At 55.5% G+C, this 27,921-nt stretch overlaps 2 protein-coding genes across 4 annotated transcripts in view; both read left to right on the forward strand.

Moving 5' to 3' along the window:
• The window catches only part of ZNF653 (zinc finger protein 653), a 23,303-nt gene extending 8,196 nt beyond the window's left edge, over nt 1–15,107 (forward strand). The window contains exons 2-9 of the mRNA XM_017869429.1: nt 594–637; nt 2,771–2,986; nt 10,668–11,279; nt 11,413–11,584; nt 11,691–11,802; nt 12,802–12,916; nt 14,385–14,484; nt 14,674–15,107. Of these exons, the coding sequence (XP_017724918.1) occupies nt 594–637; nt 2,771–2,986; nt 10,668–11,279; nt 11,413–11,584; nt 11,691–11,802; nt 12,802–12,916; nt 14,385–14,484; nt 14,674–14,851 (1,549 nt within the window). The 3' untranslated portion in view covers nt 14,852–15,107. The remainder of the gene's footprint in view (nt 1–593; nt 638–2,770; nt 2,987–10,667; nt 11,280–11,412; nt 11,585–11,690; nt 11,803–12,801; nt 12,917–14,384; nt 14,485–14,673) is intronic.
• Nucleotides 15,108–17,482: 2,375 nt separating this feature from the next.
• Nucleotides 17,483–27,921, forward strand: part of ELAVL3 (ELAV like RNA binding protein 3) — a 30,443-nt gene continuing 20,004 nt past the window's right edge. For all 3 annotated transcript variants that reach the window (XM_017869434.1, XM_017869436.1, XM_017869435.1), the window contains exon 1: nt 17,483–17,929. In XM_017869434.1, the coding sequence (XP_017724923.1) occupies nt 17,921–17,929 (9 nt within the window). In that variant the 5' untranslated portion in view covers nt 17,483–17,920. The remainder of the gene's footprint in view (nt 17,930–27,921) is intronic.

The raw sequence follows: 27,921 nt of genomic DNA on the forward strand, positions 1-27,921 counted from the left end.
AAAAAAAAATTAGCCTGTAATCCCAGCTACTCAGGAGGCTGAGGCAGGAGAATCGCTTGAACCCGGGAGGTAGAGATTGCAGTGAACTGAGATTGCGCCACTGCACTCCAGCCTGGGTGACAGAGCAAGACCTTGTCTCAAAAAAAAAACAAAAAAAAAGTTCAGGCCAGGCGTGGCCGCTCACCAGCCAAGTAATACCTTGGTATTACTCCCAAAGTAATACCAGCACTTTGGGAAGCCAAGGTGGGCAGATCACCTGAGGTCAGGAGTTCGAGACCAACCTTGTCAACATGGTGAAACCCCATCTCTACTAAAAATACAAAAATGAGCCGGGTGTGGTGGCATGCACCTATAGTAATTCCAGCTACTTGAGAGGCTTAGGCAGGAGAATCGCTGGAACCTGGGAGGCGGAGACTGCAATGAGTTGAGATCTCACCACTGCACTCCAGCCTGGGCAGCAGAGTGAGACTCCATCTCAAAAACAAAAAAAGTTGAGATTTCGTTTCGGTGGCTGTAGTCACTGTCATTACTTACGGGTCAGACAGACCCAGCGCTGGCCCCGCGTTCACCCTCACTGCCTCTCTCTGTTGCAGGAAGCCTTGGGAGCAGGTCCCCAAAAAGCCAAAGCGGAAGAAAAGTAAGTGGAGGCTCAGCCTGGGGGAGGTGGGGAGAGTTGGGAGTGGTGGGAATATGGAAATCGAGGCCCAGAGAGGCCAGGTCGCTGCCCTGGGCAGCACAGTTGGAACCGGCAGAGCCAGACTTCAAACCCAGGTCCACGTGTCTCATGTCTCAGGCAGTGTCCTTGGCTCCCTCAGTCTTTTGCTCCTGGCATGGGAGTCAGCCAGGGGAGAGCCGAGCAGAGGGAACAGCTTGTGCAGAGCCCTAAGGGCAGGGGGAGCCAGGCACTGGTGGTTAGAGGGGAGGTCTGGAGCTTGCCCCTCCTGTCTTGCTGGCCACCAGTCGGTGGGAGTCTGAACAGCCAGGGTCTGCACAGCTCTGAGCCCTGGAGTTAGGGGTCGCAGGCCATGTCCAGCAGGGTGAAGGCCAGCTGGTGGCAGTGAGCCCCTCCCCTTCTTAGGATTCTTCAGAGGCGGGGGGAGCCAGGACCTTCACCCTGAATCCTCAAGGGATGAGGAGCGCAATGAGGAGGGAAAGGGCTGGGCTGGAGAGGCGGCTGTGGGTGCTGACTCTGTTGCCCTCATGGTTGGAGACTCTGGGCGCATTCCCTAGACCCAAACACTTCTTCTGGGCCCCTCTTCATCTCCCGGCCCACAGGAGTGGGGGACATGCTGTCCTCGCACTTGGCCGAGGGACCAGGACCATCACACAAGTCAGATACCATTTCCCAGCACTCACTGTGTGCCCAGCCTTGTTCTGTGTCCTGGACATGTCTTCACTCCCTCCCTCCTGCCTGGCAGCCCTCCGGGATGGGAATCCCTTATTCTCCCCAGCCCAGAGGAGGCCCCTGGGACTCAGAGAAGCTGAGTCACTTGCCCGGAGCTACCCAGCTTGGAAGGGGCAGAGCCAGGATTCAAACCCAGGTGGTCCGGCTCCACCGTGCCCACCCTTTATACAGCGTTCTTTCATCCAGCAAATGTTCCTGGAGTACCTGCTGTGTACCAGGCCCTGTGGGGGCACTGGGGGTACAGGAGGAACAAAACAGCAATGTTCCTGCTCTTGAGGAGCTGACATTCTGGTGGGAGAGACAGACAGGGCACATGTAAACAAATGGCCACAGATGGCATCTAGGTACTACCTGGAGAAAACGGACAGCAAGCTAAGGTTGGCTAGAGTGACTGGGCAGGGAGCGGCCTCTCGGAGAGGGTGCATTTGGGGGAGACCTGAGTGAAGTGGGGAGGGAGCAAGACAGTTATCTGGAGGAAGCAGGCACAGCCCGTGCCAAGGCCCTGAGTGGCCCACACCTAGCCCGCTCCAGGAACAGCGAGGAGGCTGTGTGGCTGGAGTGGAGTGGAGTGGAGTGGAGTCACCAAGCGGGTGAGGGCCAGGAGGTGACAAGTCACAGTGGGCCCTGTGGGCCGAAGGGAAGACTTTGGCTTTTACCCTGAGGGAGGTGGTCTTGCTGTGTCGCCCAGGCTGGAGAGCAGTGTCGCAACCTCGGCTCACTGCATCCTCCACCTCCTGGGCTCAAGTGATCCTCCTACCTCAGCTTCCCAAGTAGCTGGGATGAAAGGCATGCACCACCATGCCTGGCTAATTTTCGTATTTTTAGTAAAGATGGGTTTTCTCCATGTTAGCCAGGCTGGTTTCAAACTCCTGGCCTTAAGTGATCCACCCGCCTCTGCCTCCCAAAGTGCTAGGATTGCAGGTGTGAGTCACTGCGCCTGGCCCTCATGGTGGATTCTGAGCAGAGGAGGGAACAGACTTGACTCGGGCGTTCACAGGCGCCCTCTTGCAGCTGCAGGGGCTCGTTAGGGTGGGAGCCTGGGAGTCCTGGGCCTGAGGACTGCACTGATCTAGGCGTTTGATGAAGATGAGAACAATAATAAGTAGCTAACAATTATTATGCACCTACTGTGCGCCAGGCTCCACTGTTTACATGACTTGGCCAATAGAACAGTCCGCATTACCTACAGGGGGTGCTTCTCCTCTCTGAGCCTCAGTTTCCCCCTCTAAACTGGGTGCAGGCCTGGATGGCACTCAGGAGGGCCTCCCAACCCATGGGACCCATAAGGCCCCGGTGGTTCAGGCAGCCATGTCACCATGGGCTGAGCCCCGTCCCTTACACCTACCCCTCGGCCCTGGTCCACAGGGCGGCGACGCAACGTGAACTGCCTGAAGAACGTGGTGATCTGGTACGAGGACCACAAGCACCGCTGCCCGTACGAACCGCACCTGGTGGAGCTAGACCCCACTTTCGGCCTGTATACCACGGCCGTGTGGCAGTGCGAAGCTGGCCACCGCTACTTCCAGGACCTGCACTCGCCCCTGAAGCCCCTCAGCGACTCAGACCCAGACAGTGACAAAGGTGGGTCTGTGGGGCGAGGGCACATCGGGGGCCGCCCATGTCTGGGGGCTTCTTACTAGCCCTAGGCTAGCATCACAGACAGAATAGTGGCCACAGTGGCTCTGGCACTGGGACAGAGCAGCGACACGTTGGGCCAGGCCGAGCCCTTCGTGGCCTTGCCCTCTGAGTCCTTACAGAGCCTGAACGGGGAGGCAGTCCCTCTTTACGGAGCAGTTTGCCCATCTGTGCCCAAGGCCAGTCCCGAGCAGGGCTGGCTGAGGGCCCAGGAGCCCTGGCTTGGCAGCTGGGGCGGGGGCAGGCCTGCTGGGGCAGGGCTCGGCCCCCACGGTGAAACGGCCGCCTAAACCACCCAGGCCTTATGGCTCCATAGGCTGTGATGCTCTCCTGAGCCCTGGCTAAGCTGGCCGCTACCTCCTTTTTGATTTTCTCCGGCTCCCAGTTGCGTTCTCTCACCTTCTGCCTTTCCAGGCTTCACTTCTTGCCTCCCCTCCATTCTGCTCCCCTCCTGTTCCCCATTTCTCCTCCCTTGAGCTGCCTCTGTCTCCTTCCTTGATCTTTCATTTTCTTTGTTTCCTCCTCCCTCCCTCTCTTTCTTGTTTCCTTCCGTTCCCCTTTCTCCTCCTCCATCCCCACCCTCACAGTCCCTGCCTCTCTCCTTCCCATCCCATGGGGCAGGCACTCAGTGAGGGAGGCCCAGTTGGCCCCGGTGAGTGGTGAGGGGGCTGCCGGCAGCCTCAGGGGTTTGGCATTGGCTGGAGAAGGAGTGTGGGGCACACTGCCAGGCGTCCTGTCAGGGCTGAGGGTGGGGCAGTCACCGGGGCTGAGCCTGCGCTGGCTGGCATCTCGGAGCAGGTGGCATCCCAGCTGGCCGAGGGGAAGCCGGGGGTGAGAGGTGTTCCGGGTGGGCGCCCCCGCCAACGACCGTCCCACCAAGTGTTGGCCAGGCTCCCAGCGTGCAGTGGCCCCTCGGCTGCCCCGTCCCGTGATCTGGGACCTGCATTCCGCCCTCCTCTGCCTTTTACTGCCCCCCTCACTGTGTGCCACTCCTGGCCCTGCCCAGAGCCACCATGAATCTTCTGCATGGCCTTGTCATCAGCCCCACTTTGCAGTCAAGGAACCCTAAGCCCCAGGAGTGATCTGACTGGCCCATTTGGTGATGGGTCAGGCTGGGGTGTGCGTGGTGCCCAGAGCAGCTTCCTTATGCCCCAACTCACTCTTGTCGTCCAGGCTAGAGTGCAATGGCGTGATCTCAGCTCACTGCAACCTCCAACCCTCAGGTTCCACCGATTCTCCTTCCTCAGCCTCCCGAGTAGCTGGGATTACAGACACCTGCTACCACGCCCAGCTAATTTTTGTATTTTTAGTAGACATGGGGTTTCACCATGTTGGCCAGGCTGGTCTCAGACTCCTGACCTCAGGTGATCCACCCACCTTGGCCTCCCAGAGTTCTGGGATTACAGGCATGAGCCACTGCACCCAGCCTTATTTTATTTTATTTTTTTGAGACAGAGTCTCTCTCTGTCTCCCAAGCTGGAGTGCAGTGGTAAGACCTTGGCTCACTGCAACCTCTGCCTCCTGGGTTCAAGCAATTCTCTCACCTCAGCCTCCCCAGTAGCTGGAATTACAGGCGTGAGCCACCATGCCCAGCTAATTTTTGTATTTTTAGTAGAGATGGATTTTCACCACTTTAGCAATGCTGGTCTTGAACTCCCGGCCTGAAGTGATCCTCCTGCCTCGGCCTCCCTTGGTGCTGGGATTACTGGTGTCAGCCACTGTACCTGGCTAATTTTTTATTTTTATTTACTTTTTTAGAGACAGGGTCTCACTCTGTTGCCCAGGCTGGAGTGCAGTGGTGCAGTCATAGCTCACTGCAGCCTCCAACTCCTGGGTCAAGTGTTCCTCCCACCCTGGCCTCCTGAGTAGCTGGTAACACAATCACACACCACCACAGCCAGCTAATTTTTAAATTTTTTGTAGAGACGGGATCTCACTGTGTTGCCCAGGCTGGTCTCAAACTCCTGGGATCTAGTAATCTTCCTGCCTTGGCCTCCCAAAGTGCTGGGATTACAGGCATATGCCATTGTGCCTTGCCCATGACTATTTCTGTTGGTGCTGTCATTACCTGGGGAGAAGTCTGGAGTCAGCCAGACTTAGCAGACGCTGCAGTCAGGTGGATGCAGACGCTTGCTCTGGCCCTTCCCTCCGCTCATTAGGCGACTGCCCCTCCTTCAGGATGGTGCTGGGGGTTTGACCACCCTGCAGAATACAGGACAAGGGAAAATTATTTAAAAAGAGGGGCTGATCCTCCTTATCGCCAACCCTGCTGCCACCCCAGGTCCATCAAGAGTGGGCATCTCACTGCCCTGAATGGCACTGAGATGATAATAATAGGAAACTTACAGGGTGCCTACTTTCAGTCTCCTGCTGTCCTAAACCCTTATACATATTTACTCACTAAAGACCCAAAACAAAGGCTGGGCGCAGTGGCTCACACCTGTAATCTCAGCACTTTGGTTTTGTTTTGTTTTTGAGACGAAGTCTCGCTCTGTTGCCCAGGCTGGAGTGCAGTGGGGCAATCTCTTCTCACTGCAACCTCCGCCTCCCAGATTCAAGCGATTCTTCTGCCTCAGCCTCCTGAGTAGCTGGGACTACAGGCATACACCACCACTTCCAGCTAATTTTTGTATTTTTAGTAGAGGCAGGGTTTCACCACGTTGGCCAGGATGGTCTCGATCTCTCGACCTTGTGATCTGTCTGCCTTGGCCTCCCAAAGTGCTGGGATTACAGGCGTGAGCCACCACACCCAGCCAATCTCAGCACTTTGGGAGGCCGGGCAGGTGGATCACTTGAGCCCAGGAGATCAAGACCAGCCTGGCCAACATGGTGAAACCCCATTTCTACTAAAAATACACAAATGAGCTGGGCATGGTGGCGCAAGCCTGCAATCCTAGCTACTTGGGAGGCTGAGGCAGAAGAATCACTGAAACCCAGGAGGCGGAGGTTGCAGTGAGCCAAGATCGTGCCACTGCATTCCAGCCTGGGCAACAGAGCAAGACTCTGTCTAAAACAAACAAACAAACAAACAAAAACAACCAAAACGCTCCCAAGGGCCAGGTACAGTGGCTTACACCTGTAATGCCAGCCCAGCACTTTGGGAGGCCAAGGCAGATGGATCACTTGAGGCTAGAAGTTCGAGACCAGCCTGGGCAACATGGCAAAACCCAGTCTCTACTAAAAATACAAAAAATTAGACAGGTGTGGTGGTGCATGCCTGTACTTCCAGCTACTTGGGAGGCAGAAGCATGAAAATCACTTGAACCTGGGAGGCAGGGGCTGCAATGAGCCAAGATCGGGGAATGGAGATTCATTCATTTATTGGAACGAACCCTCACTGCGCACCAGGCAACCTTCTCAGCGTGGCGGGCTCTGCACAGGGACCCCACAGCCTTACAGAGTTTACATTCTAGAGGGGAAGTGGATTGTAAGCAGGATAAACCAGTAAAAATATAGAGCATAGTCCGGGCGCAGTGGCTCAAGCCTGTAATCCCAGTGCTTTGGGAAGCCAAGTTAGGATTGCTTGAGGCCAGGACTTAGAGAACAGCCTGGGCAACATAGTGAGACCCCATCTCTAGCAAAAAAATTAAAAAGTTAGCTGGGCATAGTGGTGCACCTCTCCCAGTGCTTTAGGAGGCTGAAGCAGGAGGATCGCTTGAGCCTAGGAGCCCGAGGCTGCAGTGAGCTATGACTGTGCCACTGCACTCCAGCCTAGGTGACAGAGGGAGACACTGTCTAAAAAAAAAAAAATTAATTAATTACAATATAGGCCAGGTGTGGTGGCTCACGCCTGTAATCCCAGCACTTTGGGAGGCTGAGGCGAGTGGATCACTTGAGGTCAGGAGTTTGAGACCAGCCTGTCCAACATGGTAAAACATCGTCTCTACTAAAAATACAAAAATTGGCGGGGCATGGTCAGGCATGCCTGTAATCCCAGCTACTCAAGAGACTGAGGCAGGAGAATCACTTGAACCAGGGAGGTGGAGGTTGCAGTGAGCTGAGATTGCACCATTGCACTCCAGCCTGGGCGACAAGAGTGAAACTCCCATCTCAAAAATAAAGTAAAATATAGAGTGCACTGTAAGGTGGTACGTGCTTTGGGAAAAAATAAAGGAGGGAAAAAGGAACTATTTGAGGCAGAATGGTCAGGAAATTCCCCCTGAAAAAATACTCTTTAATGAAGGGTCTGATGGAGGGGAGGGAGGAGCCCTCTCAGATGTCAGACAGAAGAGGATTCAAGCCAGCCAGGCGCAGTGGCTCACGTCTGCAGTCCCGGCAGTTTGAGAGGCTGAGGCAGGTGGATCACGAGGTCAGGGGATCAAGACCATCCTGGCTAACATGGTGAAACCCCATCTTTACTAAAAATACAAAAAATTAGCCGGGCGTGGTGGCGGGCGCCTGTGGTCCTACCTACTTGCGAGGCTGAGGCAGGAGAATGGCGTGAACCCAGGAGGTAGAACTTGCAGTGAGCCGAGATCGCGCCATTGCACTTCAGCCTGGGTGACAGAGCAAGACTCTATCTCAAAAAAAAAAGAGGATTCAAGCCGAGGGAATGGCAAGTGCAAAGGCCTTGAGGCAGGAACCTATCTAGTGTCTCTAAGGACATTAGGAGAGGAGGCGAGGGCAGGAGGTGATGGAACACCTCCTGAAACAGACACACCCCCGCTCTTGTGACCTGGCATAGTAGTTTGTTTCCCATACACAAAGCCTGGTGCTTCCATCTTGCAGACTGCCTTTCATCCGTGGACCCAGGTTCTTTCCTTTCTATGGCTCCAGCCTCCTTCTGGATCCTGGCTGGCTGGCGGGGAGAAAAGTGGAGGCTCAACCTTGGGAGCACCTGTTCACTTGCATTCCATTGGCAGGGTCTCAGCCACATGGCCACACCTACCCGCAAGGGATGCTGGGAAGTGTAGTCAGTGCTGGTGCCAGGAACAGAGGGATTTAGTGAGCAGCTAACCTGCCTTTTTTACAGGAGGTAAAGAGCAGGTTCTCAGGAGCCGGGGACCCAACAGAAGGGACTGCCCTGGCCCTGGCAGGAGGCTGGTGGGGCCGTGACTAGCATCTGCAGGGGAAGTGGGAGAAGCAGTCAGGCTGCAGGTGGATGTAGTTTGGATGCAGCACCAACAGGTTTTGCTGACAGATTGGAAGTGGGTGTGAGAGAGAGAGAAGTCAAGAAGAGCCCCAGGACTTTGGCCTGAGCCACTGGAGAGACTGAGCTGCCATCCGCTGAGTCAGGGACACCTGTGAGCAATGCAGGCCTTGTGGGAGGGAAGATACAGAGCTCAGTGTTGCAGATCTGAGTTTGAGAGGCCTGTGAGACCCTCTTAGGGGGCCAGTGAGATGGAAGAATCTGGAGCTCGACATGGAGGTCTAGGCAGAAACTGCATATGGAGTCACCAGGCCATGGGTGGTTGTAGTGATAATAAGAATACATACTTAGCCGGGCGCAGTGGCTCATGCCTGTAATCCCAGCACTTTGGGAGGCCGAGGCGGGCAGATCACCTGAGGTCAGGCGTTCCAGACCAGCCTGGCCAACATGATGAAACCCCATCTCTGCTAAAAATACAAAAAAATAAAAAATAAATAAATTAGCCTGGCGTGGTGGCGCATGCCTGTAGTCCCAGCTACTCTGGAGGCTGAGGCAGAAGAATCACTTAAACCCGGGAGGCAGAGGTTGCAGTGAGCTGAGATTGCACCACTTCACTACAGCTTACACAACAGAGCAAGGCTGTGTCTCAAAAAAACAAACAACAGCAACAACAAAAAAAAACCCTCTTGAACAGTTCCAGACTGGTGAACACATTGAGATGCTGGGACGGTGGTGCCCCGGGAGAGGGCATGGAAGCACTCACCATCCCCCCGTATCTTGCCCTGTGCCTCTCTTCCCTTTGGCTGTCTCTGAGTTGAATCCTTTATAATAAAGCTGCAATCATAGGTAGAGCCATTTTCTGAGTTCTGTGAGTTGTTCTAACAAATTATCAAACCTGAGGATGGAGTCATAGAAACCCCCAATTTATAGCCCATTGGTCAGACATACAGGGTAGCCCGGGACTTGCAGCTGACATCTGAAGTCAGGCGGTCTTGCGGGACTGAGCCTTTAAGTTGGAGGATTTGATGCCCACTCCAGGAAGATAATGTCAGATTGGATTGAATTATTGGACATTCAGTTGGCATTGAGAATCGGAGGGTGGCCTTTAACCCCATCAGCCTGGGCAAGCCTGGGGGTAAGGTGAGCACTGAGGAGAGGCACCGGGCCGAGCCTTGCAGGCCTGCAAGAACCAAATAAACTTGGAAGGAGCCACCAGGGAGGGCCCAAGACACCAGAGTGTGGGTCTGGGGGCTAAGAGAGGAGAGTGTGCCTTGGAGTAGGGGTAGTCAGCTGGGTCAGTCATCTTGGAACAGGTAGAGACAGTGGGGATTGAGAAGTGATTGCTGTTTTAGGCAGTGAGAGGGTCACAGTGTCCAGTCCCTGAAGAGCCCGCAACAAATACCAACTGCTGGCCGGGCATGGTGGCTTACACCTGTAATCCCAACACTTTGAGAGACTGAGGTGGGAGGATCACTAGACCCCAGGAGTTCAGGGCCAGCCTGGGTAGCGTAACAAGACCTGATCTCTACTTGGAAAAATCGGGGCCGCACGAGGTGTCTCATGTCTGTAATTCCAGCACTTTAGGAGGCCCAGGTGGGCGGATCACCTGAGGTCAGAAGTTCGAGACTTGCCTGGCCAAAATGGGGAATCCCGTCTGTACTAAAAATACAAAAATTAGGCAGGTGTGGTGGTGCGTGCCTGTAATCCCAGCTACTTGGGAGGCTGAGGTAGGAGAATCGCTTGAACCCAGGAGGCAGAGGTTGCAGTGAGCCAAGATCACACCATTGTACTCAACCTGGGTGACAGAACAAAACTCTGTCTCAAAAAAAAAAAGAAAGAAAAGAAAAATTCAGGCCGGGCTCAGTGGCTCACCCCTGTAATCCCAGCACTTTGGGAGGCCGAGGCGGGCGGATCACAAGGTCGGGAGATCGAGACCATCCCAGCTAACACGGTGAAACCGCATCTCTACTAAAAATACAAAAAATTAGTGAGGCGTGGTGGCGGGCGCCTATAGTCCCAGCTACTCGGGAGGCTGAGGCAAGAGAATGGTGTGAACCTGGGAGGTAGAGCTTGCTGTGAGCCGAGATTGCGCCACTGCACTCCAGCCTGGGTGGCAGAGCGAGACTCCATCTCAAAACAGAAAAAAATAAAAATTCGGCCAGGCACGGTGGCTCACCACTGTCATTCCATCACTTTGGGAGGTTGAGGTGGGCGGACGACTTGAGGTCAGGAGTTCAAGACCAGCCTGGCCAACATGGTGAAACCCCGTCTCTACAAAAAATACAAAAATTAGCCGGGTGTGGTGGCACACGCCTGTAGTCCCAGCTACTTGGGAGGCTGAGGCAGGAGAATCACTGGAACCGGGGTGCCAAGGTTGCAGTGAGCTGAGATCGCACCACTACACTCCAGCCTGTGTGACAGAGTAAGACTGTGTCTCAAAAAAAAAAGAAAGAAAAGAGAAAAATAAAGTAAAAACTAAATAAACAAATACCAGTGGCTGCAGCTATCATAACCATTCCCTTTCTTCTGTCCCCACAGTGGGCAATGGGCTGGTGGCCGGCAGCTCTGACTCGTCCAGCTCTGGCTCTGGCTCTGACTCTGAGGAGCCCCCTGAAGGCCAGCCAGTCAAGGCTGCAGCAGCGGCAGCGGCGGTGACACCCACCAGCCCAGTGGGCAGCAGCGGGCTCATCACTCAGGAGGGTGTACACATCCCCTTTGACGTCCACCATGTGGAGAGCCTGGCTGAGCAGGGTACCCCACTGTGCCCCAACCCGGCAGGCAGTGGGCCCGAAGCCCTGGAGACGGTGGTGTGCGTGCCGGTGCCCGTGCAAGTGGGTGCGGGCCCCGGCGCCCTCTTTGAGAACGTGCCCCAGGAGGCCCTGGGTGAGGTGGTGGCCAGCTGCCCCATGCCAGGCATGGTGCCAGGCTCACAGGTGATCATCATCGCGGGCCCTGGCTACGACGCTCTCACGGCCGAGGGCATTCACCTCAACAATGCAGCGGGCAGCGGTGCCCCCGGCGGTGGCCTGGGCGAGGAGGGGCCCTGTGCCATGATGGAGGGTGTGGCGGCCTACACCCAGACAGAGCCCGAGGGTAGCCAGCCTAGCACCACGGACGCCACTGCAGTAGCAGGCATCGAGACCAAGAAAGGTCTGGGGGACTTGCCATGGCCTGTGGCCAGGGGTGGTTGGGCCTGGGAGGGGCTGGGTAAGAAGTGGCCCTCGAAGTGGGCACCTTGGCAGCCTTCGTCCCCTGCGGACACCACCCTGTGTCCACCCCGTAGAGAAGGAGGACCTGTGCTTGCTCAAGAAGGAGGAGAAGGAGGAGCCAGTAGCCCCGGAACTGGCAACGTCGGTGCCTGAAAGCGCAGAGCCCGAGGCAGAGGCAGACGGGGAGGAGCTGGATGGCAGCGACATGTCAGCCATCATCTATGAAATCCCCAAGGAGCCTGAGAAGTGGGTGCCAGGGTGGGCAAGGGTGAGGGCGAGGGCTAGGAGCGGCCCACAGTCCCCCAGCCTGCTTGGTGTGGGAGCCCTGATTTCATGGCCCCTTCCCCTCCAGGAGGCGGCGGAGCAAGCGGTCGCGGGTGATGGACGCTGACGGTCTGCTCGAGATGTTCCACTGCCCATATGAGGGCTGCAGCCAAGTCTACGTGGCCCTCAGCAGCTTCCAGGTGAGGCCGCCACCCGGAGCAGCCTGGGCCAGGCCCACAAGGCCCAGGCCATGGCACCGCCAGGATGTCCTACCTCTAGTTTGCCCCTTGGAATTTGACGAGGTGCCCCTGAAGGCAAAGACAGGGACTTGTCATACCCCACACCTGGTGTGGGAGGATGCAACAAGAGGCCTTTGAATGTGCCGTGCTATGCTTTGATTGAGCATGTGTTAAGCATCTAGTGCAAGCCAGGCCTGCAAGCTGGAGCCAGGGTTGCTCTAGTATGTTAAACAGGGAAAGAACAAAGGAATGAATCAATTGGGGCTGCCTGTTCCAGGCCCATGGGGGCTGACAGCCCTCAAATCCAATCCCAGTCCTGCCACTGGCCACCTGTAAGACCCTGGCCAAACCACTGAGCCTTGAACCTCAGTTTCCCCATCGATTAATTGGGCTAACAGCTGGGCCCTTCACAGAGTTGACAGATATCCCAGTCCAGAGCCTAGCATATAGTAGGTGTTCAATAAAACTGCCCTTGGCCGGGCATGGTGGCTCACACCTGTAATCCCAGCACTTTGGGAGGCTGAGGCGGGCAGATCACGAGGTCAGGAGATCGAGTCCATCCTGGCTAACACAGTGAAACCCCATCTCTACTGAAAAATACAAAAAAAAAAAAAAAAAAAAAAAGCCAGTGTGGTGGCAGGTGCCTGTAGTCCCAGCTACTCAGGAGGCTGAGGCAAGAGAATGGCATGAACCTGGGAGGTAGAGCTTGCAGTGCGCCGAGATTGCACCACGGCACTCCAGACTGGGCGACAGAGCAAGGCTCCTTCTCAAAAAATAGAAAAGCTGTCTTTTGACCCCAGTTGTGCCCCTGGGAATCTCTGAGCTGGGCAAGGGTACCCCTCTTCCCTTCTCCTGGGGAGGCCAGCTCCAACCTGCCTTCTAGCTGCCCTCATCTCTCCCCGCCTCCCAGAGCCCCTTCCGTGGGCCTGTGGGACCCACTCCTGCCCGTCTCGTCCCCAGAACCATGTCAATCTTGTGCATCGGAAAGGAAAGACCAAAGTGTGCCCTCATCCTGGCTGTGGCAAGAAGTTCTATTTATCCAACCACCTACGGCGGCACATGATCATCCATTCAGGTCAGGCCCTGGGCCAGCTGGCTGCATGAGCAGAGAACACAGGGACATGGGGCTGGGAGCCTGGGCCAGGGCTGGCGGGTCAAAGCCCAGTGCTGGGTCTCCAGGCACAGGGCTACACCCCAGGAGCTTCCTCCCTGTCCTCAGTAAGCTGTAACTATGTGAGCCACAGCGACAGGGACTATTACCAATCAATCACAGGAATTGGGCGGGGCCGGCTTTCTTCCCTCCTATTCCCACGACCCCATGCCCCATGACCCCATGAGCAGGTCTCATGCAAGACTTAGGGAGCAGCTGACACCACCACTGCTCTTCCGGATTGGAACCTATAGTAGCACCTGGGGCCACAGGCCAGACCAGTACCCACCCAAGCAGCAGCAGGAAGGAGAGCTGGGCAGAGAGGAGCAGCTGGCTTGGGACTGGGCTTCGGTTTCCACTTGTGGCAGAGATGCAGGTCTTTTGCCTGGGCTAGGGACACAGTGGAGAGCCATGGTGCCTATGTCCAGCGATAGGGCATGGTGCTGAGGGCCAGAGCTGCTGATATCACAGGAGATCAGAAGTTTGGTTTTTTGTTTTTTTATTTTTTTTTTCTTTGTGTGTGTGGTTATTTTTTGCAATGGAGTCTCACTCTGTTGCCCAGGCTGGAGTCTGATCCGCTCACTGCAGCCTGTGTCTCCCAGGTTCAAGCAATTCTTCTGCCCCAGCCTCCCAAGTATCTGGGATTACAGGCGCCCACCACCACACCAGCCAATTTTTGTATATATTTTTTTAGTAGAGACAGGGTTTCGCCATGTTAGCCAGGCTGGTCTCCAACTCCTGACCTCAGGCAGTCTGCCCTCCTTGGCCTCCTAAAGTGCTGGGATTATAGGTGTGAGCCACCGCGCCGGGCAGAAGATTTTTTTTTTATGCAAAATCACCCAAAGTTCAAATATCGGGGACAAGACTGGGCACGGTGGTAATCCCAGCCCTTTGGGGGCCGAGGCAGGCAGATCACCTGAGGTCAGGAATTCGAGACCAGCCTGACCAACGTGGAGAAACCCCGTCTCTACTAAATATGCAAAATTAGTTGGGCATGGTGGGTGGCGCATGCCTGTAATCCCAGCTACTCGGGAAGCTGAGGCAGAAGAATTGCTTGAACCCGGGAGGCAGAGGTTGCCGAGATTGGGCCATTGCACTCCAGCCTGGGCAACAAGAACGAAACTCCATCTTAAAATACACACACACACACACACGACAAATTCAAACCCATGTTGGCTTGGCAGTTTGCACCCTATGCCCCTCAGGGACCCAAGTTCGATCTCAGCTCTGCTTGATTGCGTTTCTGGGTAATTGCATGGGAAGGTCGTAGGGTTCGGTCGGCCTGCACCTGCAGTCCTGGGAGATCCAAGGAGACAGCCCGATGCTCCTTCTAGCAGCACAGTCTGCAGCCCTATAGCCCACCATCCTCAGCCTCGGTCCCCACCACCCCCAGGTGTCCGTGAATTCACCTGCGAGACCTGCGGCAAGTCCTTCAAGAGGAAGAACCACCTGGAGGTACATCGGCGCACGCACACCGGCGAGACCCCCCTGCAGTGAGTGACAGGCCGCCCCGTGCCGCTAGAGGATTGGGTGGGGAGGGGATCCCAGCAGGTCCCAGGGGCGGCTTCGCCCCCACGCAGTGCCTGGGCCCAGTTCCACCTGCGCTCGGCCTTGTGTCGGCCTTGTAGGGCCCCGCCCCGCCCACTCTGATCCCGCCCCGTGCCGCCACGGGCTCCTGGCAGGTGCGAGATCTGTGGCTACCAGTGCCGGCAGCGGGCGTCCCTCAACTGGCACATGAAGAAGCACACTGCGGAGGTGCAGTATAACTTCACGTGTGATCGCTGCGGGAAGCGCTTCGAGAAGCTGGACAGCGTGAAGTTCCACGCGCTCAAAAGCCACCCGGATCACAAGCCCACCTGACCCCACCTGACGACTGACCACCCCTATTTATTCGTCCGCTCAGACACCACTCCCGGGCTTGCTGTGGCCTGGACAGCTGCGAGGGGCGCCCGGACCGCGGGCCGGAAGGAGGCGCCCCCGCCCCGTCCCAGGGCTGGGCCCCCTGGGCAGGTTCCCCACCCCGCCCCACTGCATCCTTCTCGGAGCTGGTACCTGGGGCTGCATTGCTGGAACTGTGTCAAGAGAGCAGAGTGAGATTAAAGAGCGAGAAAGGAGATGCCCTTCCCCTAGGCCTGAATGATTTGGGATGCCAGGTCCCTCTCTGTCTCCAGCCTGCTTGATCCCTTCCTGAGCGAGGCCGGGAACGAGGGATGTCCCTGGGCCCGGAAGCCCCGCACAGCCCCTGCTCCCACAGGATGGGGTGGGACTTGGGGGTCTGGGGTCTCTGGGCATCTCCCAGAACTCAGGACCCTAATGCCCACTCCTCCTGTTTTATGGAGCACCCATGTCCCACCCTCAGTGAGCTTCCGGGATGAGATGGGGAGGTGTTCAGGAAACCCCTAAAATGAGAAACATCTGCAGTTAGCGACAAGCGCCATGCAAAAGAGAGAGTGATGCGTTGTTTTCTGGGGATGCTGTTTAGGTCGGTGGTCAGGGAGGGCCTTTGAGGAGGTGGCATTTGCGCATAGGCCAGAATGACAAAGATCTATCCTTGAAGAAAGCTGGGGGAGGAAATTCTCAGGCCAGAGGAACAGCCAGTGCCAAAGCCCCGGTAGAACCAGCTCGGCGTGTTCCTAAAACAGGAAGCCGCGGGGGGAAGGGGAGTTGGCGGCGGCTGCCCTGGCCCCATTTCCCGGAGGAGGATGCTGAGGCCGCCGCCTCCTGCAGGCAGCTAGAGAGAGGGGCGGGGTGCGAGGCGTGGCCGCTAGGTGGCGTGCGAGGCGCGTAGGCGCCGGTGGCCGCAGCCACGTGACCCTGGGGACCGCAGCCGCGAGCTCAGGCACGTGCCCGGGGGAGCCCTGTGGCGCCACGCGCAGATTGGCCCCGCCGGCTCCTCACCAGCTCGGGATGGGGCGGGGCCCCAGCTACGCCTCAGTTTCTGCTGCGGACCGGGGGGCTACCCCAGCCGGGGACAGAAGAATCGGCGAGGATGAGCGAGTCCGGCTGCTGAGGCCGCCCCCGCGAGCTCCCTCCCAGCTGAGGCAGGTCCCCTCCACTCTCCCCGCACAGCCGGAGCCGGCAGGTTTCCATGGGAACTGCAGTTGGGTCCGCGCGCCCAGGAGCAGCCTCCCTTCCAGCACAGCTTCCGATGACAGAAACCGGGAGGAACATGGGGTGGAGAACAGACCATCGCTTGGGGCCCCTAGTGTCCGCAGTCAGGTCGCCCCGGCGAGCCCATAAGGGGCCACCCGGGGACCCGCACCGCCACCGCCCCTATTGCGCGGGTCACAGTGATTGGCCTGCCCTCCCCAGGCGTGGCAGCATCCTCTGGTGCGCGCGCTCCCATTGGCTTAATCTCTAGGGCATCTTCCAGTAATTGGTTATCTCAGGGGCCGCCCCTGATTGGGCAAATTAGGCTCTCCTCGCTGGTGGCGCTCTCTGACAGTCTGGAGCCTAAAGGGCGTGCAGGAACGACGATAGGGTGGGGACTGCCGCTCTTCAGTTAGGGGGTCCGGGCTATCTTGCTGGCAGCGCCCTCGACCGAACTGTCGGATTGCTGTCTGTGGTGCTGAAGCCTCACGCCCCGGCGACCCCGCCCCAGTGTGTGCTAGTTCCCGTGCCCCGACGTAAACATGCACCTGCACCCGCGCACCAAAGGAGGTTGCGCCAGCCCCAACGCCTTAGAGAGAGGCCAGGTTCCCCCTAGCTGAGAGCGAGCATGACTCCACTGTCAGGAGGACCAATCAGGAGCCCAGAAAGCCAGGACATTTATGTGGCAGATCCATCCACCCCAGTTTTGTGGGGTCTGAGAAGGATCCGTGGTTTCCCGGAGCTGCATGGCTCCAGCGATGATTGTCCAGAACACTGAGCCCCAAACCTTTTCACCCCCTTCGGAGCAGTGCGGAGTTCCCTTGCACTGGGGAGTGCTAGTTCTTACCTTTTGAACCCTAGAAGGACCCAGATCACTAAAATCAACAGCGTCCCAGTCTCCTTCTGCAGAAGACTAGGGCCACAGTAGCCACCTTCCCCCGTGGTCTTGAGGTGGTCTACACCTCGTGCCTCCAAATCTGGGGACCCAGACCTCTGCCTACTAAAATATTGGTTCCTGGTCCCTTTCCAGTCCCCCCGGTTGACAGCACCTCTGGAAGGTCGCATATTCGGGCCACTAATACCTCTTTGCTCTCTTGGCTCCTCCAGCTCTAGGAGCTGGACGAAGGAAGGGAGCCCGTCTCCTGGCCCGAAAGCCAGCCCAAGAAGGGGTGCCAAGGTAGGAAACAAGGGCTTCGAGGGAAGGAGGGCCCGAATCTGGCAACCCAAGCACCTAGGATGCGCTTTTTGGGGGATTCAGAGTCCCTACCAGCGCGCGCTCACTTCCACCTGCCGCGCCGTCGGGAGCCGCGAGGAGGCGGAGCTCGGTCGCCGCGGCCAATGAGCGACGCCGGCGCTGGCAGCTGCTGCTATAAAGGGCTGGGGGCGGCGGCGGCGCGGTCCAGAGCGCGGAGCGCGCAGCGCGGGCCGGAGGGAGGGAGGGAGGGTGGGCGAGGGGAGAGGACTTGAACACACGGGACCGGACAGGGCCGACCGAGGGGCGGCGGCGAAAAGCAGAGCGCCGCGATCTCTGTCGGGAAGCGCAACCTCCCCGGGCCCCGCGGGGCCGCGCAGGGGGCGTCCTCAACCCCGCGCCCGCTCCCTCCTTCCATCCCCTGCCGCCCGCAGGCCACCCCGGGGCCCGGCCATCCGCGCGCGCATCCCCGGGTTCGGGCCCGTCCCTGGCCCTCGAGGGAGCCGCCGCCTTCATCACCACATCTGCAGCGGCCGCACCAGAGGCCGCCCGGGCGGGACCCCGGCGTGAGCATCAGGCGCCCCTCTAGGAGTGCACGACCCCCGGAGCCCCCCTCAACACGGACCGCGCCCGCCGGGCACACAAGAATGGTCACTGTAGGTATTCCCCTGTCGCCGAAAGGGAATCGGGACGAGGAGGAGTTGGGCCCAGGCTCCGCGGAGATTGGGCGGGTGCGGCGGAGGGGGGGGTAGGACCAGGCCTAGCTAGGCCCGGGTTGGGGGGGGTAGGACCGAGCGTCGGGGCCTGAGAGTGGGCAGGGCCGCGCCCAGAGTGCTGAGGGCGCTTAGAGCTTGGCCTGAGGGGCCTTAGGGAGCCTGGCTGTGATTCGGGGGGCGTCCGACGCCGCCCTGGAGGCGGGATTGCCCCCTCTCCCGCAGGCCTGATGGGGGAGGGGCCGCGGCGGCTAAGGATGCTTCCTCCATCCAGGCCCAGACCCCGCAGGCCGCCCAGGCAAACGCAGGGCCCGATCACTGGTGCTGGGCCAAGCCAAAGCGACAAGGCATCCCCAAGAGCCCTGGGAAAGCGGGTGGCGTCGGATCGCGCGCCCCGGGCCTCGGCCGCACCCGGGAGGCGGGCGTCTCGTCCTCGAGCCCGTCGACCTTGCGGCAAGCGGGGAGGGGAGAGGAGGGGGCGCGCCCGGAGGCCCCGCGGGCCCGCCGCCGCCGCTGCAGCGTCCCTTTGTTTCTCAGCGCTTCTTCGCGGGCCGCAGCCTCGCGCGGGCGCCTCGGGCTGCGGGGAGGGGGAGGGGAGAGGAGGGCCCACGGATTGGGGGGGCACCTCTAGGCTCCCGGGTCCCCGCCCCCCGGGAGATGGGGTAGGAGGCCGAGACAGTCTCCCTAGGCCAGATCCAGGCTCCCCACCTCGTCAAGGCTCTGGGCCGCGAGGTGACCTTGAGCGCGGCCCGCCCGCCTGCCGGCCCGCACCGCTAGCCCCGCGCTCGGTGCTTTCAGCAGCCACGGAGCTGGTCAGCTCCCGAGCGCGCGGCCCCTCCCGCCCGGCCACGCCCTGCCTGGCCACGCCCTGGCACGCCCATCTAGGCCCCGCCCCCATGGCCCCGGGGGCCCGGCCTCGCCCGAGCCCTCGGATTCCCACTCGGCAGCCCGGGCGTATCCCGGGGGCGGGGCTGGACAGTTATAGCCCCACCCCGGCTCCACCCCCGCCCCTGCCGCGCGACTCCGCTCCCCGCGCCGCCGCGCGTCCTTTGTCTGGTCCCGGCGCCCGGGCCTCCCTTTTCCACTCTTCCTATCTCTCCGTCTCTGCGTGTGTGTCTCTGTGCACTGTGTCTCTTTCGGGCCCCTTTTCGAGACGTGGCTAGCAGTGGAGGTGGGGACATGATTGGCGCTCCCTCCATGCCTGGGCCTCTCCCCTCCTGGACCCTGGGACCCGCCCACCTGGGTCTGAGAAATGAGGTCCCCGAGGCCTGGCTCACCTGCTGTGTGACCTCAGGCCAGTTCCTTTCCCTCTCTGGGCCTCGTGCTGCTCACCCAGGTCTGGGAACTGGAGTGTGGCCTCATGAGGACCTCAGAACTCCCGCAACAGTCCAGCACCTCCTAGGCGTCCTCTGATCCGTTCTCTCATTTGAAAAGGGAACTAATGCACAAAGGGAAAGAGGGTGTGGTCAGAGGTCACACAAGGGCCTTGAGGACCTAGGTTCTCCAGTGAGCGAGCGCTTGGGCAGAGATGTATCATGGGGACAGGATGGGAGGAAGAGAGGTGATAAATTAAGGACCCTGCACTGAAGAAGGGCCCAGAAGTAGGAGGCTCAGTCAGCACCACGTGGTAGCCCAGCCTCACCATGCATAGCCACTCAATGCCCTATTGTCGCCGGTATCCAGGCATCTGTCACTGTGACTGGGGCCAGGGAGCGCAGCTGGAGGCCATGGGGATCAGACACAGGAAGTTTTAAGAAACAAGTGGCCTCAGGTGTGTTCACTGCAAAAACCCCCCCGTACATCAGATGTATGTGCAATGGTGGAAAAGAGGAAGAGAGAGTGATGAGGTCAGGGACACAGAACGGTTCAGAGAGAGGGCAGGACAGTGGAGAAGAGAGGGAAACAGAGGAAGAAAGAGGGAGCGAGAAACCAAAAGGCTGGGAGACTTACAAGAAGCACTGGAGAGAATGGGAAGCTTCCCTAACCCTCCATCTTTGATCTGCCCTCCTCCTCCCTGACTTTGCCACCCCCCTCATCTCTGTCTGGGGCCAGTCGCCGAAGTCCCTTTGATGCCCATGTAGCTACCATCCCAGGCTGTGCACTTAATGCAGGCTGGGGCAGGGCGGGTGTGGCCTGCATCAATCTGATCCCCATTATCAGCTCAGCCGGCTCAGCTGCAGAGGAAACGCGACACTGGTCCTGCTAAGCTCTGGCACAGATGGGAGGGAGAAGGGGTGGTGGCCAGATTAGCAGGCTGGGCCTCAAGAACCCAGGTCTGACCCACCCAGTCACCTCTTCACTCCCTTCAAGTTGGGAACACCATGGGAGGGGGTCAACCGGTAACTCTTTCGGCTCTGGGGTCATTGGATCAGGAGTCAGATGTTGACACCATCCCCTCCACCTCTTCCTGTCACCCTGGACAAGTCATAGGTCCCTGTGACTAACCCTCAGTGTCCCCATCTGAGAAATGGAGCAGACCCTTCTTACCGTTCACTGTGGTTGTGGGAGGTCAGTGAAAACTTGGCACATGCTCAGTGGAGTTCAAAAATAGGGATCTAGCGCGGTGGTTCATGCCTGTAATCCCAGCACTTTGGGAGCCCAAGATGGGTGGATCACACGAGGTCAGGAGTTTGAGACCAGCCTGGCCAATATGGCGAAAACCCATCTCTACTACAAATGCAAAAAGTTAGCTAGATGTGATGGTGCACACCTGTGGTCCCAGCTACCTGACTGAGGCAGGAGAATTGCTTGAACCTGGGAGGCCAAGGTTGCGCTGAGCCAAGATCATGCCATTGCACTCCTGGCTGGGCAACAGAGCAAGACTCCATCTCAAAAAAAAAAAAAAAAAAAGGGGGATCTAGCACGTCCAGATGCAGTTGTTTGTGTACTGACAACTGCTTATTGTGCTCTTATAGCAAATATCATCAACTCAACATAGAACTCTTACCTCAATGAGCTTAAACGTGAATTCAGAATCTATCTCCAGGGCCAGGCATGGTGGCTCACACCTGTAATCTCAGCACTTTGGGAGACTAAGGGAGGAGGATCACAGCCTGGGCAACATGGCAAAACCCCATCTCTACAGAAAAAGAGAAAAATTAGCCGGCTGAGTGGTGCAAGCCTATAGTTCTAGCTACTTGGGAGGTTGAGGCAGAAGGAAGTTAAGGCTTCGGTGAGCCATGATCGCACCGCTACACTCTAGACTGGGCAACAGAGCAAGACCCTGTCTCAAAAGTAAAAAAGGAAAAGAAAAACCCCACAAAACCCTTAATGAACCAGGATGCAAATTCAGAATCCATCTCCATACATGTGAGACCTCTGTGCCATACCTTCCTTAAGGAGGAACAGAGAGGCATAGAGAGGTGACCTAACTGTCAGAGGACAACATGAGGAGGGTGGAGTCTGGCATGTGTAGCCCTCAGTAAATATTTGTTGAATTGAATTAATAGACTCAACCGATGGAGTGGGTTTAAATGTCATGATGCCCAGGGCCATGGCAGAGAGCAGATACTCAGCTTCGCTTTGCGGTTATTATTTTGTTATTATATTACTGGTCTTTTTGTTAGGAGAGTGGGCTCTAAAGTCCAAACCCTGGAACTGAATTCTTTTTTTTTTTTTTTTTTTTAATTTTTGAAGCAGAGTCTCCCTCTGTCGCCCGGGCTAGATCACAGGGATGAAATCTCAGCTCATTGCAACCTCCACCTCCCAGGTTCAAGTGATTCTCCTGCCTCAGCCTCCTGAGTAGCTGAGATTACAGGCACCCACCAAACCTGGCTAATTTTTGCATTGTTAGTAGAGATGAGATTTCAACCTGTCAGCCAGGCTGGTCTCGAACTCCTGACCTCACTTGATCCTCCCACCTAGGCCTCCCAAAATGTTGGGATTACAGGCGTGAGCCACTGTGCCTGGCCTGAATTCTTGTTTCACCATTTGCCGCCTGTGCAACCCTGTTCCTATTCCTTCCTTTTTTTTTTTTTTAATTTTTTAATTTTTTCCTTAAGAGTCAGGGTCTCATCCTCTCGCCCAGGCTGGAGTGTAGCGGCATGATCACGCTCCCTGCATCCTCAAACTTATGGGCTCAAGTTGATCCTCTCACCTCAACCTCCCAAGTAGCTGGGACTACAGGCACGCACCACCACACTCAGCTAATTTTTTCAGAAATTTTTTGGTAGAAACAAGATCTCACTGTGTTGCCCAGGCTGCCCTCAAACTCCTAGGCTCAAGTGATCTCCCTGTCTCAGCCTCCCCAGTCACCCTATCCCTTTGTGGAGACTCTTTCCTCGTGTATTAAATGGAGAAAGGAATCTCATCATGTTCAACAGCAGGAGAACCACCTGGAAGTTTCACATGACGAATTTTTCCTGGCACACAACAGGCACCTCAATACATGGTTACGCGATCAGTTAAGTATTAACGTTAGGAGACGGGAATGCAGAGCTGTGCAGTGCACGTTAGTGCATCACCACAGGTGCCGTGCAGACATTGCTAATCAACCCAATGCATGTTCCTTTTGAGGTCGGATGTGTCTTCAGAGTAGTCCTCCAGGCAGCCCTCCCAGGAGCAACTCAGCCAATTGGAGATGCCGGGGAGCTGACCTTCTGTGCCATCTGTTTTATAAGAGTAAATGGGCCAGGTGTGGTGGCTCATGCCTTTAATACCAGTACTTTGGGAGGCCAAGACAGGCGGGTCACCTGAGGTCAGGAGTTGGAGATCAGCCTGGCTAACATGGAGAAACCCTGTCTCTACTAAAAATACAAAAAATTAGCTGTGCATGGTGGCGTGCACCTGTGGTCCCAGCTACTTCAGAGGCTGAGGCAGGAGAATCGCTTGAACCTGGGAGGTGGAGGTTACAGTGAGCCAAGATTGTGCCACTACACTCCAGCCTGGGTGACAGAGCAAGACTCTGTCTCAAAAAAAAAAAAAAAAAAAGTAAATGGTGACCAGGTGCAGTGACTCACGCCTGTACTCCCAACACTTTGGAAGGCCGAGGCAGGAGGATCCCTTGAGACCAGCAGTTTGAGAACAGCCTGGGCAACATAGCAAGATCCCATCTCTACAAAAAATAAAAAATTAGCTGGGCGTGATGAATTGCACTTGTAGTCCTAGCTACTGGGGAGGCTGAGGTGGGAGAATCACTTGAGCCTGAGAGTTCAGGGTCAGCCTGGGCAACATAGCCAGACAAGGCATTGGCCATAATGATGAAAAACCACTCTGCAAACATATCCAGGACTGAAGTCTGAAATGAAGTTCCCTATTCATACCACCTAATGTCTCTGACTTCACTTTTGTCACCTGTAAAATTGAGAACGTGTTCTCAGTCTTTTAAGATTGTTGGGAGAGGCCGGGCGCAGTGGCTCAAGCCTGTAATCCCAGCACTTTGGGAGGCCGAGACGGGCGGATCACGAGGTCAGGAGATCGAGACCATCCTGGCTAACACTGTGAAACCCCGTCTCTACTAAAAAATACAAAAAAACTAGCCGGGCGAGGTGGTGGGCGCCTGTAGTCCCAGCTACTCCGGAGGCTGAGGCAGGAGAATGGCGTGAACCCGGGAGGCGGAGCTTGCAGTGAGCTGAGATCCGGCCACTGCACTCCAGCCCCGGCGACAGAGTGCGACTCCGTCTCAAAAAAAAAAAAAAAAAAAAAGATTGTTGGGAGAGTAACTGAAAATATGCCTCGAAGTATTTCACACAGTGCCTGGCACTCAGTAGATCCTCAGTGTCGTGGAATGCTCATTAAAATAACAGTATTGCCCCGTGCAATGGTACATGCCTGTAGTCATAGCTACTTGAGATGCTGAGATGAGAGGATTGCTGGAGTCCAGGAGTTGGAGGCTGCAGTGCACTATGATTGCACCTGTGACTAACAACTGCACTCCAGACTGGGCAACATAGCAAGACCCCATCTTTAAATAAAAGTATAATAGGCCAGGCATGGTGACTCACAACTGAATTTTTTTTTTTTTTTTTTTTTTTTTTGAGACAGAGTCTCACTCTGTTGCCCAGGCTGGAGTGCAATGCTGGAGTGCAACGGCATGGTCCTGGCTCACTGCAACCTCTGCCTCCCAAGCAATTCTCCTGCCTCAGCCTCCCTCAAAGCTGGGATTACAGGCACCCGCCACCTGCCCAGCTGATTTTTTTGTATTTTTAGTAGAGACAGGGTTTCACCATGTTAGCAAGGCTGATCTCGAACTCCTGACCTCATGATCTGCCTGCCTCAGCCTCCCAAAGTGCTGGGATTGCAGGTGTGAGCCACCGTGCCTGGCTACAACTGAATTCTTAGTACTTTGGGAAACTAAGGTGGGAGGATCACTTGAGGCCAGGAGTTTGAGATCAGCATGAGTAACATAGCAAGACTCCATCTCTACAAAAAAATTTAAAAAAATTAGCCAGGCACGGTGGCACATGCCTGTAGTCCCAGCTTCTCAGGAGGCTGAGATGTAAGGATCACTTCAGTCCTGGAGGCTTAGGCTGAAATGAGCCATGATCATACCACTGCATCCCAGCCTGGGTGATAGAGCGAGACCCCATCTCTAATAATAATAATAATAATAAATAATGTAAATGTATTATGAGGCAGGGATGATGGATGTGACAAGCCTGCTTTTAATTCCAATGATCATGCCTGTGACAGACATAACTAACCAATTCCAGATGCTTTCCAGCATATGACTTTAGCTCATACCCCAGGCCAGTGTGACTGTAATTTGGAGCAAAATGGAGCAGAGGCTCAGAAGCACTAAGTAGTCTATCTGAGGACGCACAGCTGGGAAATGTTAGAGCTGGCACCGTTCTTGGTTGGCAGTGGAAGTTGGAAGTGCACACTCTGGATCAGAAAAACTCATATGCAAATCCGTTCCACCACCATTTATATGCTGCATGATCTTTGGCAATTTTAAAATATCTCAGTTTCCTCATGTATTAAGTGGGGTGAAATGGGGAGGAAAACTTCTCTTTTTAGGATTGTTATGAATAAGAACAGAAAACTTGCATGTAGAGTGCTTTGCACAGTGCCTGGCACACAGTAGTAGCCAATATTTGGGAACAATTAAGATACTGGAGCTTGAGTCTGGGATAGCTGAGACAATGTGTACCTGCTAGCTGTTTCTAGTTCTGTGGCCACAGCAGACATTGCTAATCAATCACAGTGATCTTTCCTACTGAAACTGTATGTGATTTATTTTCTTTTTCTTTCCTTTTCCCTTTCCTTTCCTTTTTTTTCCTTTCCCTTTATTTCCTTTCCTTTCCTTTCCTTTCCTTTCCTTTCCTTTCCTTTCCTTTCCTTTCCTTTTCCTTTTCCTTTTTCTTTCCTTTTCCTTTTCCTTTTCCTTTCTTTTTGAGACACTCTGTCACCCAGACTGGAGTGCAGTGGTGCGATCTCAGCTCACTGCAATCTCCACCTCCCGGGTTCAAGCGATTCTCCTGCCTCAGCCTCCCAAATAGCTGGGATTACAACCGCCCACCACCCCGCCTGGCTAATTTTTGTATTTTTAGTAGAGACAAGGTTTCACCATGTTTGGCCAGGATGGTCTCAAACTCCTGACCTCTGGCTACCCACCCTCCTTGGTCTCCCAAAGTGCTGAGATTACAAGCATGAGCCACCGTGCCCAGCTTCTTCTCCTTCTCCTTCTTTTTGTATGTGTTAGACAGGGTCTCACTGTGTTGCCCAGGCTGGAGTACAGTGGTGCCATCATGGCTTACTGCAACCTCTACCTCCTGGGCTCAAGTGATCCTCCTGTCTCACCATCCTGAGTACCTGGGACCACAGGTGCAAGCCACCATGACTAGCTCATTTTTAAATTTCTTTTAGAGACAAGATCTCACTATGTTGCCCAGGCTGGGCTTGAACTCCTGAGCTCAAACAATCCTCCCACCTCGGCCTCCCAAAGTACTGGGATTACAGGCATGAGCCAGCACGCCTGGCCTGAATGTGGTTTCTGAATTCTTAATTCATTCCTCCAGGAAGACACTACCAATCAGTATGTTTGTTTGTTTTTGAGACAGAGTCTTGCTCTTGCCCAGGATGGAGTGCAGTGTGCGATCTTGGCTCACTGCAACCTCCGCCTCCCGGGTTCAAGCAGTTCTCCTGCCTCAGCTTCCTGAGTAGCTGGGATGACAGGCATCCACTACCATACCGGGCTAATTTTGTATTTTTAGTAGAGACAGTTTCGCTATGTTGGCCAGGCTGGTCTCCAACTCCTGACCTCAGATGATCCACCCGCCTCAGCCTCCCAAAGTGCTGGGATTATAGCTGGGACCCACCACGCCTGGCCCAGTTCGAGTTTTCAAGTGAGGGCAAATCTATGTGCCAACTGTGCCACTGGAGAAGATGTAAGGAAATGCTGGCTACTTGACTTTCTTATGTCCCTGACAGATAAGGTCAGTCAAATCCCAGCACCGTTTCCTGCTGAACTCTGAAGTGGTTTTAAAATTCTCCTCTACACAGCCCTTCATATAACCCTTGTCAGTTGTTTCGAATTTTCAGCAAAGTGAAACAGAGGCCCTAGCAGGCATATCCAAAGACACATAGTGAGTTGTCAGAGCCGGTACCTGCCTGGCTGACTGTTACAGTAAGAAAACTGGGCCAGGTTCAGTGGCTCATGCTGGTAATCCCAACACTTTGGGAGCCTGAGGCATGAGGATTGCTTGAGGCCGTGAGTTTGAGACCAGCCTGGGCAACATAGTGACACCCCATCTCTACCAAAAAAAAAAAAAATTTCTTTTTTTTTGAGACAGAGTCTCGCTCTGTTCGCCCAGGCCTGAGTGCAATGGCGCGATCCTCCGGCCTCACTGCAAAGCTCCGCCCGTCCTGGGTTCAAGCACTTCTCCTGCCTCAGCCTCCTGAGTAGCTGGGATTACAGGCACGCGCCACCACACCCGGCTAATTTTTGTATTTTTAGTAGAGACGGGGGTTTCACAATGTGGGTCAGGCTGGTCTCGAACTCCTGACCTCATGATCCGCCTGCCTCGGCCTCCCAAAGTGCTGGGATTACAGGCATGAGTCACTGCCTCCGGCCCAAAAAAATTTTTAAAACTTAGCCAGTCATGGTGGCGCCCACCTGTAGTCCTAGCTACTTGGGATACTGAGGCAGGAAGAATGCTTGAACCCAGGAGTGTAAGGCTGCAGTGAACTACGATCATGCCACTGCACTCCAGCCTGGGTAACAGAGCAAGACCCTGTCTCTAAAAAAAGAAAAGAAAATTGTAGAGTGGTCTTCACATTCGGAGGGTCTGCATTTCATTGCCAGTGCCACAGCAGATAACCTGTATGACTTCAGCACGTTCCTTAACATCTTTGAGCCTCAGATTCTCCATCCATCATAGCAAAATTAGCCTATACCATTTAATATTTAATTTAATTAATTACTTTATTTTATTTTATTTTATTTTATTTTATTTTATTTTATTTTTTGAAATGGAGTTTCGCTCTTGTTGCCCAGGCTGGAGTACAATGGCGGGATCTCAGCTCACTGCAACCTCTGCCTCCCAGGTTTCAAGCGATTCTCCTCAGCCTCCTGAGTAGCTGGGATTACGGGCATGCGCTACCATGCCTGGCTAATTTTTTTGTGTGTGTGTTTTTAGTAGAGACGGGATTTCTCCATGTTGGTCAGGCTGGTCTCGAACTCCCAACCCCAGATGATCTGCCTGCCTCGGCCTCCGAAAGTGCTGAGATTATGGGTGTAAACCACTGCGCCTGGCCTTATTTATTTATTTATTACTATTATTTTTAGATGGAGTCTCACTCTGTCACCCAGCCTGGAGTACAATGGCATGATCTTGGCTCACTGCAGGCTCCGCTTCCTGGGTTCAAGCAATTCTTATACCTCAGCCTCCCGAGTAGCTGGGATTACAGGTGTGTGCCACCACACCTGGCTAATTGTTGTATTTTTAGTAGAGATGGGATTTCACCATGTTGGCCAGGCTGGTATTGAACTCCTG

The sequence above is a fragment of the Rhinopithecus bieti genome, unplaced genomic scaffold (assembly GCF_001698545.2).
Source record: "Rhinopithecus bieti isolate Rb0 unplaced genomic scaffold, ASM169854v2 scaffold_5025, whole genome shotgun sequence".
NCBI lineage: Eukaryota > Metazoa > Chordata > Mammalia > Primates > Cercopithecidae > Rhinopithecus > Rhinopithecus bieti.